The 18,106-nt window shown below is 49.4% G+C and overlaps 1 protein-coding gene across 2 annotated transcripts; it reads right to left on the bottom strand.

Moving 5' to 3' along the window:
* Window positions 1-123: 123 nt before the first annotated feature.
* LOC136610948 (aldo-keto reductase family 1 member C3-like) lies at window positions 124-17,761 on the bottom strand. Of its 2 annotated transcripts, none has more exons than XM_066590154.1 (9): window positions 17,638-17,761; window positions 7,167-7,334; window positions 5,302-5,418; window positions 5,065-5,142; window positions 4,849-4,971; window positions 3,463-3,572; window positions 2,915-3,080; window positions 2,679-2,746; window positions 124-1,003 (listed from the first exon to the last, which is right to left on the bottom strand). In XM_066590154.1, exons 1-9 carry the CDS (start codon window positions 17,722-17,724, stop codon window positions 961-963), a joined length of 960 nt encoding a protein of 319 aa, XP_066446251.1. In that variant the 5' UTR covers window positions 17,725-17,761; the 3' UTR covers window positions 124-960. The 2 variants fall into 2 exon arrangements, with proteins under 2 accessions (XP_066446251.1, XP_066446250.1); XM_066590153.1 differs by having other exon boundaries at window positions 2,679-2,761.
* Window positions 17,762-18,106: the final 345 nt, after the last annotated feature.

Raw genomic sequence — 18,106 nt, forward strand, 5'->3', positions numbered from 1 at the left:
GAGCGCTTGAAGGCTTTTACCTTATGAAGAAGATCTATTAGGGAAAGGAGGTGTGTGTGGGGATGGGGGATGGGGGGGGGGGGGGTAGAACATGGAGATATCTGGAAGGGTGGGATGTGAAGGTTTTTGTTATTTTGAAACTACCAAACAAACACCTTTACCAGGCAGCACCGCAGGGCCAAAGACTGCAACAGATGCCAAGCTCCACCGCATACAAAGGATAGGGGAACATTGGCAGATCAGTGGAGGCCTGACTGCACATGGGTCATGCTGCGCCATTCTCTTCAATGCTTCAGATAGAGTTCAAGCACTCAGCCATCTCCACTGGTTCCATTGCAGTAAATGGAGTAGCAGAGTATCACTATTGCCCACACTTCAGGACAGACCATGCCAGGGCCCACTGATCCCAGGAACAGAGGTTGGCGGTGGTCAAACCTCTGCTGATTGCCAGTTATCCCCCATTCAAAGAATAGGTGATCTTTTACATGACGGCTCACCACCTTAAGTGAAGTTTAACTGTTCCAAACATTAATGAGCCATAGACTAAGGATACTGGTAGGTTGCAGGATCTATTAGTAACACCGTTCATGCTTAAACAATTGCTCCTTCCCCACTAGTCTGAGAAGACTTACATGGCAAACACACATGCCTATAGCAGCCAATCACAGCACAGTGTTCAACAATCGCAACCAGGACGGTCATCTAGTAGATGGTTCTGCTACATGAAAAACTTGGGGGAAAAAAAAAAAAAATGAAGGATTGCTTGCATTATTTTTATGTATCTAAATGTGTCATTAAACAGTTATGAGGGCTTCACATCAGGAAGATAGTTCATAAGAACCATGTATAATGAGAAATATGGCGCTTTCCATGCAGAATATGGTAATCTGCAGTCTGCAGCTGCCTGGAAGGTCTATCAGATCCGTGGGCTTCTAGCACAAGCAATGTGTTCATATCCCTTTAATATTCATCATTAAAGGGGAACTTGGGATGATCTTTCCATCTGCAGAATAAGAAAGATGGGTTATTAAGGATACAACATAGCTACCGAAAATTCAGACCTTGTAAACAGCAGTCCAGATCTGATACAGTGTTGTACTGCAGGAAGCATACACTTACTGTAGGACATGCAACTTCTAGGAAGCTCCTAGTGGGAGGGGTCTCAGCAGCAGAGTACTTCCCCTGCTTACCCAGACACTCATAACAGCTACCTGATGTCACCACTAGAGGGAGTTTACTTTACACTTTTATATAGCCCCCATTGAGCTGTTCTCTAGAAGGATATAGCAAGACACAAACAGATCTGTCAGTAGAAGCTGATGGTTTCCAGTAGCAAAAGAAGATGTTTCTTCTCTGGAAACAAACATTAGTTTATACAGCAGAGTTAATACAAGATATGCTGGATTTTATATTTGTTGACTCAAAAGCCAAAGCTAATCAGAAGGTGGAGTTTCAATGTGTCTCCATCTTTAGTAGGATATTGTTCTGAATGCATTAAATTGCTCCTATCTGCTCCACCAATACATACAATATCCTACCAAAAGTAATTGGACCCTTGAGCAAGAAGCAAAGTCATTATTTCCATATGTTAATACTTCGTAGAGAGTAAGCCGCTGATAAGATCTGATGTCATTAGGGCCAAAGGAGCCCCACTAACATCAGATATGCTTCTGCTGGCATTTCCCTCAATTCATCCTGTAAACATCTGGAGTGTTCCCTCACAGAAGATGGATGTGGTTCATCTTTCCTAACCAGACGTTCCAGTTCATTCCAAAGATGTTCAATGGGGTTCAGGTTGGGATTCTGCAGGTCACTCTGTAGCACCTCCCTATATTACCTCTCTACCCGCCCACTTGTATAGGGGCTTGTGTGCCCGTTTCCCACCCTTGGGCTCTGCACCAGGGAGATTAAAACTCACTGCCAGGCAGTGACAAGGTAGCTGACATCAGGGAGGAGCTCATTACTTGAGCAGAAGGGGGAGACACATGGTCTCTCCCAGAGACGGCACCTTCTGTATCCAAATGTGGCATACAGACAGGACAATGTGCTGGGTGTTCTGTAGTGCCCGCTGGGACACAACTCCAATTGTGGAACATCTATATTCTCAAACCAACATAAAACAGTGCTCGCTTTGTGACAAGGTGCCTTGTCTTGTTGGAAGTATGGCCGACCATTCCCAGAGTATTGCCACATTGTTGGCAGCACATTGTCTAGGTACACCTCCGTGTTCATGGTTTCTGCCACTACAACCCACGGCCCTAGACTGCCAAACCAAACCATATGATCTAAGACATCCTCAGTAGCTCCGCCGTACTTATCTGTTAGGACAACAGTCAGGCAAGAGATGTTCAGCCTCCACACCCAGGTACAGCCATCTGGTCTGAAGATGGAGAAGCTAGATTCAGGACTTCAGGGATGCTCCTTGCTCCTTGTAAGCAGGAGATGTTTTCGGGATGAATCGGGTGGCCTAATATCAGCTGGAGTGTATCAGGCGTTAGTAGAGAGTATCCATAGGGTCCCCACCAAGTATTAACATGTGAAACTACATACTCCTCTTGATCCTTCCTCAGGCAGCCAATAGGGCCACCTACATAGGGTAATGGAGTACGGCGGAGTGCAAGAAGCTGAAGTAACAAAGTCTGCTCCACCGCCTCAAATAAATGTTCCATGCTACTTACTGTCGAATATCCATATAACGCATATCCCTGTTCAGTCCATCCAGCGTCTTCATTTCTTCAGCACTTAACTGGAAGTCAAAGACCTGAAATGCATTTATAATGTAACGTCTTTCATCTCAAAAAGGAAAGCTGCAGGATAACAAACACGGAGGAGATGGAGCGTGCGATGAGGCAGAAGGTAGAGCTCAGACTATGTAACTGGTGTGGAGTCAGCGACCATAACTGCCCACACTCACCTGAAAGTTCTCTTTGATCCTGGCGGGGGTGAAGCTCTTTGCTAGGACGACAGCCCCCCTCTGTAGTAGGTACCGCAGTGCCACCTGGGCGGGGGTCCGGCCAACCTTTTCCGCTATACAATTTAGTACTGGATCTTCCAATAGGACTGGAGAGTTCTGGTCTATCCTGTGAGACATCATATGATTATGTGGGGGAGTAATTCTCCAAACATTGGGAGGTTTTGGGCCATATACTGTGCTGCAATGCCTTGTGGTCATCAACTAACTCAAGGTACAATAACGGGTGCAACAAAAGGGCTAAACAGATTAAAGGGCTCCTGCTGCTCAAGTGCAAAGTTGCAGGGTGGTGCCATACTGTAAGATCACTTTATAAAGGGTACTTACTAAGACCTATGACAATTAATTTCCCACCCATTACTATGTAGACTAGGCTGGAAAGGCTTGCTGCAGAGGTTGTTGACCAAGAGCCAGGGCGGGCACAGGGTCCTACCACAACACATACATTCAAGGCTCCTGACTAATCTCTAGCAGTAAGATCTACGTCTTACCATTTCTGATCCCTGCTTGAGCCCAGTACGCTGAACGCCACCAGCACGATGTCATGTGACCTGAGGAACTCCTGGAGTTTACTCTGATTGAGGTAAATGTGACATTCAACCTTAGAAGAATAAATAAATACCAGATTACGATGATGCAAACCACCAAGTGTACAGTCCAGCACCTTATTGTGACCATCAGCCCTAGTGGTCAACACGAACCATAACCCTTAGCTGGAACCTATCACTTTACTGCAACCCTAAAACATTGCTGCCTTCGTGTGGAGCGTGGCCCTTGGGACGATCAGCTGATTGGCTGGAGGAAACCGTGGCCGGAGGAAACCGTGGCCAGACAGGGAAACGTTACATGAAGGCAGGGGTACCAAGCCTTTATGCTGCCTAAGTCAAAGTGTGAAATGGTGCCTACCCCTCACCCTCCCCCTAAAAAAAAAGTGTCTTGTACTACTGTCTTGAATGTGGAATGAGTCAGGTTGTGTATTGAATGTTTGCAGACATGAAAGGGTTAATGTCCGGTCATGTCTGAGGAGATCTGGAAAAGGTTTTGTCACTTAATACCCTTTATGCTCATCATGCTGATCATTCTCAGGTCTACACATGGTAGTCAAGCATGTACATTTGGCAGGAATGGGAGTGATCTCGTCTCACATGTTGTTCATTACACTTGTGTTATAAGGAGCTTCAGGGCTCCACAGTTTACTGGGTGACCAAGGTCTTGCGACCGAAATGCGTCCCTTTTGTGACAAGAGAAGCTGTGACACTTAATAAGGGCTGAAAGTTTCACATATTACCATTGGTGATCCCTTTTTTTGGATTATTCTGCTGAATCTCGTAGTGGATTACATGAAACATCACGGAGAGCGAATACCCAGCCGGACTACAGAAGCAGGGCAGCAGATAAGAGGTGGTGAGCACAAACTGTTACCAGTATGTAATCTCCCCCCTGTGGTACCAGGAAGGGGATGGGGTCCCAAGGTACCCTTAGGGAAGGAGACTGTTGAGCCCCTTGACAAGGTTATCTCTGCACCTCCGACGCTGTACCACCACTGCTGGTAAGATCTGACCTCTCCCCCTGTATGCAAGGGGGGGGCATGTTACACACTCAACTGCGGTGGGGAAGCTGGGGACTTGATTAGTGCCTGTCGGGCTGCTGGTAGTTATCTTTTAGCAGTATTAATATGGCTAATTAAAGTTACTGGCCAAGTGTCAATTCACCACCCCGAGGTCATGCAGATTGCCACTTAAGAGGAGTCTCAAGTTGCCTCATGATAGGGACATCCCTGCATGAAGGCCATGCAACTGATATAAAGCATATCTGTATTGGTTCATAGAGCGGGGTCCCAACCATGCCAGATTGGTGGGGAGGACATCACGAGTTACCTGGTTGCAGACTGGTTTGTATTTTAGGTCTGGACAGTTCAGGATCAGTTCTATCTGCCTCTTACTGAAATTGGAAACTCCTATGGATCGAACCAAACCGGCATCTTTACACTCCTCCAGGGCCTAAGAAGAAAAAAAAAAAAAAAGGGGGGGGAAATCAAGAAGGAGTTGCAGTTCCGAGTCATCACTTGGCCGTTCTACTACTCCATACTGCACCTTCCAAGTGTCCCGAATGTCCGTGTTGTGATAAATTGGTTTCCCATTTTCATCTGTTGGTAAGAGATCATCTCCAGGCTGAAATCATATTTACCGAAGTTGTCAGCCACAATGTACCATCATGCCACATCATACCAATGGCAGAGGTGCAGCTGTCCTCTGTACACCGTGGTAATTGACCGTTTGGTATTTGACATATAGTACTTAGGTCTACATGTTTATTTGCATTCAACTTACCTTGAATTCAATCGGGCTGTGGATGAGAAACAAATCCATATAGTCAAGCTGAAGATTTGTCAGAGATTTCTCAAGACCTTGACGGACTCGATCTGGGGTATAAAAAGTGGACCAGAGCTGAAAGAGAAGAGTGAAGTCAGAAGAGTCTACCATCTCCCCTCTCATTCAGTTTCATTAAAACAGACTAAGAAACAGTTGCATCCCCCTCCTATCCCCACTCCCCTACTCCCATACCGCCTAGTTTTTAAACAATGAAAACAGGGACAATTTGGCAGGTTTGTGTATGATGGGCCACACACCTACGTGTCCTCTCACAATAGTGCCTCTCAATGTCCCTTGTAGCAGTAAAAGCAGAAGAGCAGCTTGTACTCGCCTCTTTTGCGCTCCCTGACATTCTGGTCTGTCCCGCTCAAGTAGACTTCTCATTTTTGTAAAACACAATCATGTCACATGATCCTATGGCCAGTCCCTGGCCTTAGCTTTGGTAACATGTCTCCTGCCTTCCAGGACAAAATGGGACATCCCCCAAAATCCAGGACTGTCCTGTCAAATTTAAGATGGTTGGGAGACAAACCCCTCGATCCCATTTAGAATTTCCTGTGTTACTCTATACTGATTTTCAGGAGGGGATGAGTAAGTTTCTAAAGCTAAAGAAGATACCACAGAAGTCTCATATTGCATTCAACATGTTCTTATATATGCAAACAAAATAGTAATAGTTATTCCTTCGCTATATGGATTTGTAGGCTAGTTTAGTTACAGGAAATCTGGATGACAACCCAGATGGATATGTGATAATGGTCATTAATAGTTATCAATTGTGAGTAGGAAGTGTAGTGACCTGGACTGGCACCACAGGATAAAAGTACTTTACCTGCAAGTTAAGAGCAATTGTTCTAACTATCAGTTCATTTAACAAAATGTAGTTAGGCTGGACTTCATTTAGTAAGAGGAAACTAAAGAGTTAAGGTTGCTTGGGCACCATCATAAATCAGTTGGAGTTAAACTGACAGGCCCCATGAGTGAGGGAGGGGGGGGGGGAGGGATGGGGCTTCTTCCAGCTCATTTTCTATTGCGCAGTGGTTTATGATAGTACAGTGTTGGAAGAGAGAAGAGAAGAGGAGTAGGGAGTGAGACAGTGAAGGTCACTTGGAGGGGTGAGGAACTGAGATGGACACAAGGGAGAAGGATAGCCATGTGATTTCCAGCTTCTTCCTTCTCTATCCTGCTGTAATTAGAGATATTATATAAACTTTCAAGAAATCCCATGGGCAGCTGCTCATAAATTACCCTGATGCTGAAAGAGACTGTTTGTTTTTCCAATCTGATGTCCATTCAAGCCAGCACTGCCTTTTACCAGACAGACAACAAACTTCAGACAAAAAGTAGAGAATCTTCATAGAAGTTTGTGAGTACTAAAGAAAACCTGAGCACAGCGTTTTTAGGAATGGCAAAACTGTTAGTGGGGTTTATAAGGGGTATTTCTTGTCAGTTCTCTCTATATAGCTCTTCCTTAGCTCAGATGCTGCCTCCTCAAAGTTGGTTTACCTGTTCTTAAAGTGCTAAACAGTATATATAAGTTGTAGGTGCAATTTCTGGTGCATAAGAATAATGCAGACAACCACAAGCCTGAAAGTAAATGGTGTGCCTGACATTTACCTACATACATGTTAGTCTTATTTCGCTACCAAGCGCATTTAATCCAGGCACTGGCATCACGATCCAAAGAGCGTGCTGCACTCATTGCCACCGTGACAAGGCTCATCAGTCACATCTTAGAAACCACTCAGAGTGCAGGTCTCTTCCCGCCTGTCGCCCGTTGTAGGAAGAGACATGGTGGATTTTTTTTATACATTTTTTATTACCTTCCCGGTATAGAACACGTCTTCTCTCTTCACAGTTCCATCTGCAATCTTCTGCTTGATGGCTTGGCCGACCTCAACCTCGTTCTTATAAATGAAGGCGCTGTCTATGTGGCGATACCCAACTTCCAGCGCCACCTTTACGCCATCTTCTGCCAATCTCTTGGAAAACTAAGAAAAATGACAGCCTGGTATTTAAGTTATATTCTAAACTTCCCTATAGAAGTTGCTTAATGCCAACTATGGCACCAAATCAATCGGATCCATCAGCCAGTCAGCTAAAAAGTTTGACTGGGCCTTCAGTACTGCTCAGCGTGAATGGCTAGGGAATGAAAAACAGATTTTTGTAACATCAGATCATGTCAGCTTAATCAGTTTTTCGATAAAAGTTGAAAGGGGTGGTGGTGGTGGTGGGGGGGGATGTTGAATCAACACTCCCATGATGCATGCTAAAGCAGGTCAGCATGCAGCTAGTCAGCCGGCTGGATGTCTTGATAATGTAACCAAATGCATGCAGAGAGATGTTACTAGATACTGTGGTGAACATTTTAAGCTGCAGCATGTTTATATACCTACCTGCAGTTTGGGGGAGATCCTCTGCTGAGCATATATGTCTGAGGTATCACATTCTACAGTATATACCAGCAGACTGACAAACTGTGCTGTAGGGTGTAGAGAAGAAAAAAAAAAAAAAAAAAAGCTCCATTTCTGGCATCACAAATTTTTCAAAGTCACAAGTCTAGTCTTTATATATTTGCATGCGTCCGTGTACCTGAGGGGTTTGTGAACTGGAGACAGGAAGCAGGGAAAGTCCAAAAGACATTAGTTGCTTCCGTTAGTACAGATGTTGCCAGCTTGGACGTCCAGCCTATTAGATTCCAATGTGCCCGCCTGTGGGCGTTTGGGAACTAAATAAAACCTCCCAAAACAAGGAAAAAGCCAAAAACACACACAGTTCTCAATTTGCGAGCCGGGCTATTAGATTGATATGTACTCATACATGCCTGTGGCTTTCTGCAAACTAAGTGTGTTATATGAACATGACGTGTATTGCACCTCTGCAGCACTGAATGGGTTACCATCTGGGTTATGTCTGGAAATGTATCGTGTGTCATGTGACCTTGTTTTATATATAATATAACGGATATGCGAGAGAGTTGTAGTGGGAGTTGTTGGAGCTGGAGTGAATGGAGCTGCTAGAGACCCACATGGTGGGGGGCCATAATGGGAGAGAGAGAAAGGCACTCAGCTTTCCCTGCGCACGTCACACCCAGGAGATATCAGAGGTCTGCTCCTGCCGAGATTCTGGAGGAGTGTAAGAGAGCGGCCCGCCATTGCAGAGTGGAGTGCGAGTTGGACATGAAGGTTGACCGGTAGAGAGCCGGAGAAGAGAATAGGAGTTGTGGCGGGCCGGGAGCCATATAGATATTGTAGATTCACCACTTTGTACTGAATATCCCGCTGCTGTGGATTATTTCTCGTTGAACTATAAGTTAGTTTATTCAGACTGGCACTGCCGACCGGTCACGGCTTTGCTAATTTAACTATTGTGTGTAAACAAGTTCTTTCAACATGCAGATTCCCCGCAGACGATGGGACGGTGGCATCACACATGACAAGACTAAGGTAAACTGCAGCTAGGCTCACCTCCCCTTTAATAGCCTGCCATCGGCCCCTTGGATGTGTCCCTGGTTACCCTCTGGGTGGGAGGTGGTAGAGCCACTGTGACAAGGCCTAAACTCATCCCCACCATCTCCTAGGCTGCGGCCCACTGATGGCAAACGGTTTTTTTCCACAAAGTATTGCTCCATGCCAACCCACAGCGCCAGATGCCCAGACACCTATTCCCCCAAAAAGCTGTCCCTGGCCTGCATGGCCATGTAAGTGATAACCTGCCCCTGGTGCCGAACACTAACACTGGGTCAATGAAGCCAAAAAATGACTGGTCCCCGTTTCATGGTACTGTGGGGTAAATATAACTGGCTATTAGTAGCCCCCCATATTGTATCCGTACAGCCATGATGAGGATTGTATAACTGAGTCTTATAGACCTGCTGGAGCCAAGGTAATATCTGGACATCCTGCCACCATTGTCTATAGAGTCTTGGGATCTCTTGTCTAATTAATCATGTAAATCTATTGTCATCCTAAGACTGAAGTGCAGCCCTATGTATCCTTGGAGCTGGGTGCGGTCCTATGTATCCTTGGTGCGGACCTATGTATAAAGGGTGCGGTCCTATGTATCCTTGGTGCGGTCCTATGTATCCTTGGTGCGGTCCTATGTATCCTTGGTGCGGTCCTATGTATCCTTGGTGCGGTCCTATGTATCCTTGGTGCGGTCCTATGTATCCTTGGTGCGGTCCTATGTATCCTTGGTGCGGTCCTATGTATCCTTGGTGCGGTCCTATGTATCCTTGGTGCGGTCCTATGTATCCTTGGTGCGGTCCTATGTATCCTTGGTGCGGTCCCATGTATCCTTGGTGCGGTCCCATGTATCCTTGGTGCGGTCCCATGTATCCTTGGTGCGGTCCCATGTATCCTTGGTGCGGTCCCATGTATCCTTGGTGCGGTCCCATGTATCCTTGGTGCGGTCCCATGTATCCTTGGTGCGGTCCCATGTATCCTTGGTGCGGTCCCATGTATCCTGGGTGCGGTCCCATGTATCCTGGGTGCGGTCCCATGTATCCTGGGTGCGGTCCCATGTATCCTGGGTGCGGTCCCATGTATCCTGGGTGCGGTCCTATGTATCCTGGGTGCGGCCCTATGTATCCTGGGTGCGGCCCTATGTATCCTGGGTGCGGCCCTATGTATCCTGGGTGCGGCCCTATGTATCCTGGGTGCGGCCCTATGTATCCTGGGTGCGGCCCTATGTATCCTGGGTGCGGCCCTATGTATCCTGGGTGCGGCCCTATGTATCCTGGGTGCGGCCCTATGTATCCTGGGTGCGGCCCTATGTATCCTGGGTGCGGCCCTATGTATACTGGGTGCGGCCCTATGTATACTGGGTGCGGCCCTATGTATACTGGGTGCGGCCCTATGTATACTGGGTGCGGCCCTATGTATACTGGGTGCGGCCCTATGTATACTGGGTGCGGTCCCATGTATCCTGGGTGCGGTCCCATGTATCCTTGGTGCGGTCCCATGTATCCTTGGTGCGGTCCCATGTATCCTTGGTGCGGTCCCATGTATCCTTGGTGCGGTCCCATGTATCCTTGGTGCGGTCCCATGTATCCTTGGTGCGGTCCCATGTATCCTTGGTGCGGTCCCATGTATCCTTGGTGCGGTCCCATGTATCCTTGGTGCGGTCCCATGTATCCTTGGTGCGGTCCCATGTATCCTTGGTGCGGTCCCATGTATCCTTGGTGCGGTCCCATGTATCCTTGGTGCGGTCCCATGTATCCTTGGTGCGGTCCCATGTATCCTTGGTGCGGTCCCATGTATCCTTGGTGCGGTCCCATGTATCCTTGGTGCGGTCCCATGTATCCTTGGTGCGGTCCCATGTATCCTTGGTGCGGTCCCATGTATCCTTGGTGCGGTCCCATGTATCCTTGGTGCGGTCCCATGTATCCTTGGTGCGGTCCCATGTATCCTTGGTGCGGTCCCATGTATCCTTGGTGCGGTCCCATGTATCCTTGGTGCGGTCCCATGTATCCTTGGTGCGGTCCCATGTATCCTTGGTGCGGTCCCATGTATCCTTGGTGCGGCCCCATGTATCCTTGGTGCGGTCCCATGTATCCTTGGTGCGGCCCCATGTATACTTGGTGCGGCCCCATGTATACTTGGTGCGGCCCCATGTATACTTGGTGCGGCCCCATGTATCCTTGGTGCGGCCCCATGTATCCTTGGTGCGGTCCCATGTATCCTTGGTGCGGTCCCATGTATCCTTGGTGCGGCCCCATGTATACTTGGTGCGGTCCTATGTATACTTGGTGCGGTCCCATGTATCCTTGGTGCGGTCCCATGTATACTTGGTGCGGCCCCATGTATCCTTGGTGCGGTCTCATGTATACTTGGTGCGGCCCCATGTATCCTTGGTGCGGTCCCATGTATACTTGGTGCGGTCCCATGTATACTTGGTGCGGCCCTATGTATACTTGGTGCGGTCCCATGTATCCTTGGTGCGGCCCCATGTATACTTGGTGCGGTCCTATGTATACTTGGTGCGGTCCTTGTAAGACTCACTTTTGTCCGTCTGATCTGGTTACCGGTGACGTCAGATTTGTGTATTTTGAAAGCCACGACCTATGCATCGATATTTGCATCTATTCAAGCAGTAGATCCTACTAGTATAAAGGACGGGGACGGGGGGGGGGGGGGGGGGGGGGGGGGGGGTAGAAGGATGTTGGACCTGTGACGGGGTACGCCCGCTCAGAATGTGGTTCCCAAGATGCCCCCAGTTCTGACTTTTCACCTCTGCTTCTCCGGTTGATGTACAAAGCACATAAGTATACCTCAGGCTCCTGGTGACGGGAGTATTGATGTAACCGATGTTTAAAGGGGTTGTCCCGCGGCAGCAAGTGGGTCTATACACTTCTGTATGGCCATATTAATGCACTTTGTAATATACATTGTGCATTAATTATGAGCCATACAGAAGTTATAAAAAGTTTTTTACTTACCTGCTCCGTTGCTGGCGTCCTCGTTCCCATGGTGCCGACTAATTTTCGGCCTCCGATGGCCAAATTAGCCGCGCTTGCGCAGTCCGGGTCTTCTGCAGTCTTCTATGGGGCCGCTCGTGTAGAATGCCGGCTCCGTGTAGCTCCGCCCCGTCACGTGCCGATTCCAGCCAATCAGGAGGCTGGAATCGGCAATGGACCGCACAGAAGAGCTGCGGTCCATGGAGACAGAGGATCCCGGCGGCCATCTTCAGCAGGTAAGTATGAAGACGCCGGACCGCCGGGATTCAGGCAAGCGCTGTGCGGGTTGTTTTTTTAACCCCTGCATCGGCGCGGGACAACCCCTTTTTGTTTACATGATTTATACACAATATCACCTACTTTTATGTTACCGTTTTATTTTACCATCCATTTGTATTAATGTTGTTGCATCAATCCTCGTGTCGTATCAAACCGAAGCCCAACTTGTGTTCAAGTTGGCAAACCAGGTTCCCCCAGGACGTGCGGGGCATTCACCCACGCCCGTCCTCTCCCCCTCCAGCCGTGCGGGGCATTCACCCACGCCCGTCCTCTCCCCCTCCAGATGTGCGGGGCATTCACCCACGCCCGTCCTCTCCCCCTCCAGACGTGCGGGGCATTCACCCACGTCCATCCTCTCCCCCTCCAGACGTGCGGGGCATTCACCCACGTCCATCCTCTCCCCCCTCCAGACGTGCGGGGCATTCATCCATGTCCATCCTCTCCCCCTCCAGCCGTGCGGGGCATTCATCCATGTCCATCCTCTCCCCCTCCAGCCGTGCGGGGCATTCATCCATGTCCATCCTCTCCCCCTCCAGCCGTGCGGGGCATTCATCCATGTCCATCCTCTCCCCCTCCAGCCGTGTGGGGCATTCATCCATGTCCATCCTCTCCCCCTCCAGCCGTGCGGGGCATTCATCCATGTCCATCCTCTCCCCCTCCAGACGTGCAGGGCATTCATCCATGTCCATCCTCTCCCCCTCCAGCCGTGCGGGGCATTCATCCATGTCCATCCTCTCCCCCTCCAGACGTGCAGGGCATTCATCCATGTCCATCCTCTCCCCCTCCAGCCGTGCGGGGCATTCATCCATGTCCATCCTCTCCCCCTCCAGCCGTGCGGGGCATTCATCCATGTCCATCCTCTCCCCCTCCAGCCGTGCGGGGCATTCATCCATGTCCATCCTCTCCCCCTCCAGCCGTGCGGGGCATTCATCCATGTCCATCCTCTCCCCCTCCAGCCGTGCGGGGCATTCATCCATGTCCATCCTCTCCCCCTCCAGCCGTGTGGGGCATTCATCCATGTCCATCCTCTCCCCCTCCAGCCGTGTGGGGCATTCATCCAGGTCCATCCTCTCCCCCTCCAGACGTGCGGGGCATTCATCCATGTCCATCCTCTCCCCCTCCAGCCGTGCGGGGCATTCATCCACGTCCATCCTCTCCCCCCCTCTAGCCGTGCGGGGCATTCATCCATGTCCATCCTCTCCCCCTCCAGCCGTGTGGGGCATTCATCCAGGTCCATCCTCTCCCCCTCCAGACGTGCAGGGCATTCATCCATGTCCATCCTCTCCCCCTCCAGCCGTGCGGGGCATTCATCCATGTCCATCCTCTCCCCCTCTTCTTCCTACCGCCTTTCAACTTCCTCTACAGAACACCAATATCGGTATCTTAGGAAGCCTGGCCTCCATGTAGCGCTGTACTTGTTTTGGCACAGCCTAGTGCCATTTCCCATCTGCCTAGGGGAGCAGAGCCACGCTGTTGAAGAGCCGTTAATGGCTGTGCAGGCCCAGGCTGACCCCAAACAATCTAAAGCCAGGGAAGGTTACATGTTAGCCACTCACTTCGAAAATCTTACACCCGTACCTTGCCTTTCCCACGTAATGAAGCTGGCAGTGCAAAACTTCTTAAAGAGTTACCCAGGTTTACACCCAGTGTTGAGAAAGGCTAGGAGACTCACTCAGACTTTCAGCATTCCCACCCAACAATGTCTCATCTGGTGGAGGTGAAGCAATGGTTTGGGCTACCAGCCAACCATCTCATCTCTAGTGTACCTACACATGTTGCAGAGGGCAAGACAACAGCAGAGATTTATCACAGAGTACCGAATCGTATATGCAGGGGCGTAACTATAGAGGATGCGGTTGCACCCGGGCCCAGTAGCCTTAGGGGGCCCATAAGGCCTCTCTTCTCCATATAGGGAGCCCAGTAGTATGTATAAAGCATTCTAGTTGGGGGCCCTGTTACAGATTTTGCATTGGGGCCCAGAAGCTTCAAGTTACACCTCTGGGTATTTGCCATTGTAGTACCCCAGAGTTGGGTACTCCAGCACATTGTGATTATTACAGGTTTAATGTAGGATGTGTGTGAAGAGTTATGATATTACATTCCTTATATCTCACTGAATTCAGTATTGTGGGGATATTCTGCAGCCCCTGGTGAGTCCAGGTTGCCTAGCAATAGTCAAGGGAGTGGTTAGTCAGGTACAAAGCCAGCGCAGTGGGAAGGAGAATATACAAGTTGTTTTGATAACTAGTGAGGCTACAGATAACGGACATCGCTGCATAACACGTACAGAGTCTCATCAATAGGAAGCATAGCCGTGTCAGACTTATGGCTCAGGAGAAGCTGAAAAAACCTGTACATTCCCACTAACTCGAGGCAGAACTCAGATATGCTTTATAAGAATTGCTGTGCTGGCGATGCGGGTTGCAAGCCCTGAAAATCCATATCCCAGCTTGCAAGAAGAATTAGGCTGAAGTTCATGAGATGGCTGACTGGAGACAAGTATGGAAGACGGAACCTGGATCTGAACACAACACTTACATCCTCCACATCTCTGCCATCACCCTGGAGCAGGGCACATTTTGTTTTTAGCCATGTGGTCACTCTTTTAGTGATTACATTAAGCTGACCAGACCTCCGCCCATCAGCAATCTTTACAACGTTAGCGGTTGTTGCCCTATCCACCTGAGCCGCTTTGGCATCTGTAGTCCCACAGCCTCCAGTACCAATGGGGCTTCTGGACTAGTTTCTCTACACATATGTTGGAGAAATCAGCAGACTTCACCACCACCCACTGCAGGCATTCCATGGGCACAGGAGGAACAGCCAAGCCACCATAGGTGGGGATCTGGCACCAGATCGCACGCCCACCACCAACAAGAAGCAATCAGCAGTCAGCACCTCCGAATTGGGTGCGACCTTTTTTGCCTTTTCCACTGGCCTTCTCCATTCCTATTACTGGCACAAGCTGGTACAGAGTTTTGTGCCACAATAACCCCTTCTTCCCCAGTCCCTCCATAGATGTTGGGCCTAGGGGCATACGAGGGCTAGCACACTGATCTGACTTTGTAGCCGCACCAGAGTGCTTGGTGATAAGTGTACCTTTTCCTGGATAAAGGTTTTTATTTTTGCTTGATGCCATTTTCAGGGGTAATGCTGTTCCAAAGAAGAGTGCTTGCATCCCATCAGGGGACCTATTGAAACCCCCTGCCCCCTCTCCACTAATGCTACATCTATCAGCAGCCTCAGACTCCGATTCACCCCATGTAGGGGGCAGGCCAACCCGTTCAGCCAGGATTCTGGCTCCAGTAGACCCCCCACGCAGCAAGGACTGCCGCTCACCAGAGCACATGGCCCACCTGCCCTGAAGAACTCCAGACTGAGCACTGATGCTGCCAACACTCCCAGATGCCTTTTTTGGAAGACCTTTGTTTAAGTCGTTTTCCTTAAAAGGTCCACTTGTTTTCAAAATCTGCTCTTTCCTCCTCATAACACTAAATTGCCTCCTCATGGGCTTTAATCTGCCAGGAGATGGCAACCTTCTTACTGCAGGATTTGGCTCTAGCTGCTCCATAGCTGTCAGCACGGAACTTTTCCATATATTATGGAGCCGCTTCCTAGACCCTCATAGTCATATGGATGTGGGATGCGAAGCTGTCAGCTACTTGCCTACCTGCGATCAGCCTCACCTAATGCAGCGATCAAGATACGAGGCCCACACTGAGGAGCTGGTGGGGTAGAGATGGCACTTGTCACGGTGACTCTACTAGACTCCTCCCCAGAGGGACGCATGAAACGTCAGCCAATGTACGGCTTGCTTGGCCACTTCCAGGCAACGCTGGGTGATGGTTACCTAAATGAGTGTAGTGGACTGAGTTGCCATGCGTGACGCCACTGTTCCTTCACACCCATGACTCTTGGGTGATTGAAACAAAGAGTCCACACATGATGAAGCTTGGAAAACGCAATCACTGGAAACGGGCAGCGACCGGTGAACTTTACTGTATGCTTGGCAGAAATACAGCTTACTTGCTCTTGAAGGTGAAGACAACTTTAGCAGACGGTCAGGGAGGAGAACATGGGATGACGCTGGGCCTACAGTCCAAGTCATCTGGGCCGCTCCTCTTCTGGACACACACTCTCCGGGACTCTGAATACTCTGGAGGGGGGGGGACACAACTCTCCACTGACACTCACTTGATATTCTTTAGGTAGATGCTGCACATGACTAGACAGACTTGTTACATTCCCAGACATATCCCAGCCACTTTCAGACATTAACCTCTTACATGCTGCAGCTGTGCAATACACATAACAGCAGACTAGACCCTTTGCACAGTGCATCCACATTAAAGACATGTATGACAATTATGGAGGGGCCAGATATATAGACTTGGGGCCACTACACTAACACAATCCTCCATTTTCCCCATTTGGCTGACTTGATTCCCACCGATCAGTCCTGGATTCTTGTTGTGACGCCAGTGTCCCCAGAATAAACGCAAGTTACTTGCGATGAATAAATGAGTCCACAAACAAAAAGTGCTTTTCAACTGGGGACACGTATTCCTTTTACTCACCATCCAACTTTGATTTTCCAACACCGACACATTACTTGTACTCCCCGCATGATTTCAGAGCTCTACCTTTTTAATCACACTTAACAGAACCTTCTTTCCCCCCCAATCACACATCCTCAGGCGCTGCTATCTGGAGGTCACCTTCTTGGCTTACATGGTCTTTCAGACCGCTCACTTCAGCTGCTCGCTGTAACGGGCTTCTGCGCTTCCCCTCCAGATGCAGCTCAGCGGGCGCCACTTGCATTCCCATACCAACTCTCAAGCAGCCTCTCTGATGCTTCCATCTCTGGAGGGACAAGCCTTCTAGCAGCAGAGACATACCCGCTGCTCAGCCCCGGCAGGAGCATCAGCCCGTCTCCTACGTGCGCCTCCTTCTCCGACCATCAAAGCACTTCTCACAACTCCTCCCCCTTGTCCCAATCTGAACACACTCCTAAAACAGGGAGACCAACAAACTTACAGATGCTGGAGGGACCCTACATCAGAAGATGCATCATATCTGTAGCAGCTAATAGCAAAAGCTGCGCTAAGGGCCGCCCCACACCGGCCACGAGAAAGTCACCGCTTAGTTCAGGAGGTTGGAGCGGCGGCCATGCAACAAACAGAGCGCTGCGACTGGGAATTTTACATAAAAGTTAATTGGAGTTTCTAATGTTAAAACGCATTGCGTGAAGGAGGGGGAAAAAAAAAACCTTAGCTCCACCCCCATCCCACTGCAAATAGTGGCAAGGGGCAGAGTGGGGGCGGAGCTCAGTACACCGACTCTTCCAGCCTTCCCCCCTGCAGAGAAGGACACCGTATATCAGTCGGGCGTAAAAACCCAGCCGAATATACAGTCGTCCAAAGGCGCCCTGAGACTGTTTGTTACTTGTTAGTTGTGTGGCGCCATTTACAATCGCTCGTTAGGTTTTTTTTTTTTGCAAATATCTGAAAGTTTGTAAATATGGCAGGGGACTTGCTTGCGAGGGTGCATTCACTGACCTGCGTTGGAGCGTAGGTGCCAAAACCAATGATTGGCATTTTGTGGCCATCATTCAGCGTGACGCAGGACTCTTCTCGGAGCGCCATCTCTCACCTCTTCCCTGTCCGTTCCCTTGTGGCTAATTACCCCCCCCCCTGCACCTAATGAGCTCCTGGCCCCTCCCTGCTAGTGATGCCATTGGTTTGTTAGTAATCACAATATTGGTTCCAGCTGCCTAGTGAGCCGCACCCAAAACATGTTCTACAAGATCCTAAGGCTCCTATAGCATGGAGGTGACTTGTGGACATGTGGAGCCTCCTTAACCCTTTAGTGACACAGCCATGGGGATGCAGCAGTTTGGGGGGGATTTCCATCGCCCCTTTTTAAAGGGCATAACTTCTGTTATTTTCTCCCCGCCCGGCGGGCCCTATGAGGGCCATATGTGGGCTCGTTCTTCTATGGCGAGCTGCAGCTTTTACTAGTGCCATT

This window comes from Eleutherodactylus coqui, chromosome 2 (genome assembly GCF_035609145.1).
Source record: "Eleutherodactylus coqui strain aEleCoq1 chromosome 2, aEleCoq1.hap1, whole genome shotgun sequence".
Taxonomy (NCBI): Eukaryota; Metazoa; Chordata; class Amphibia; order Anura; family Eleutherodactylidae; genus Eleutherodactylus; species Eleutherodactylus coqui.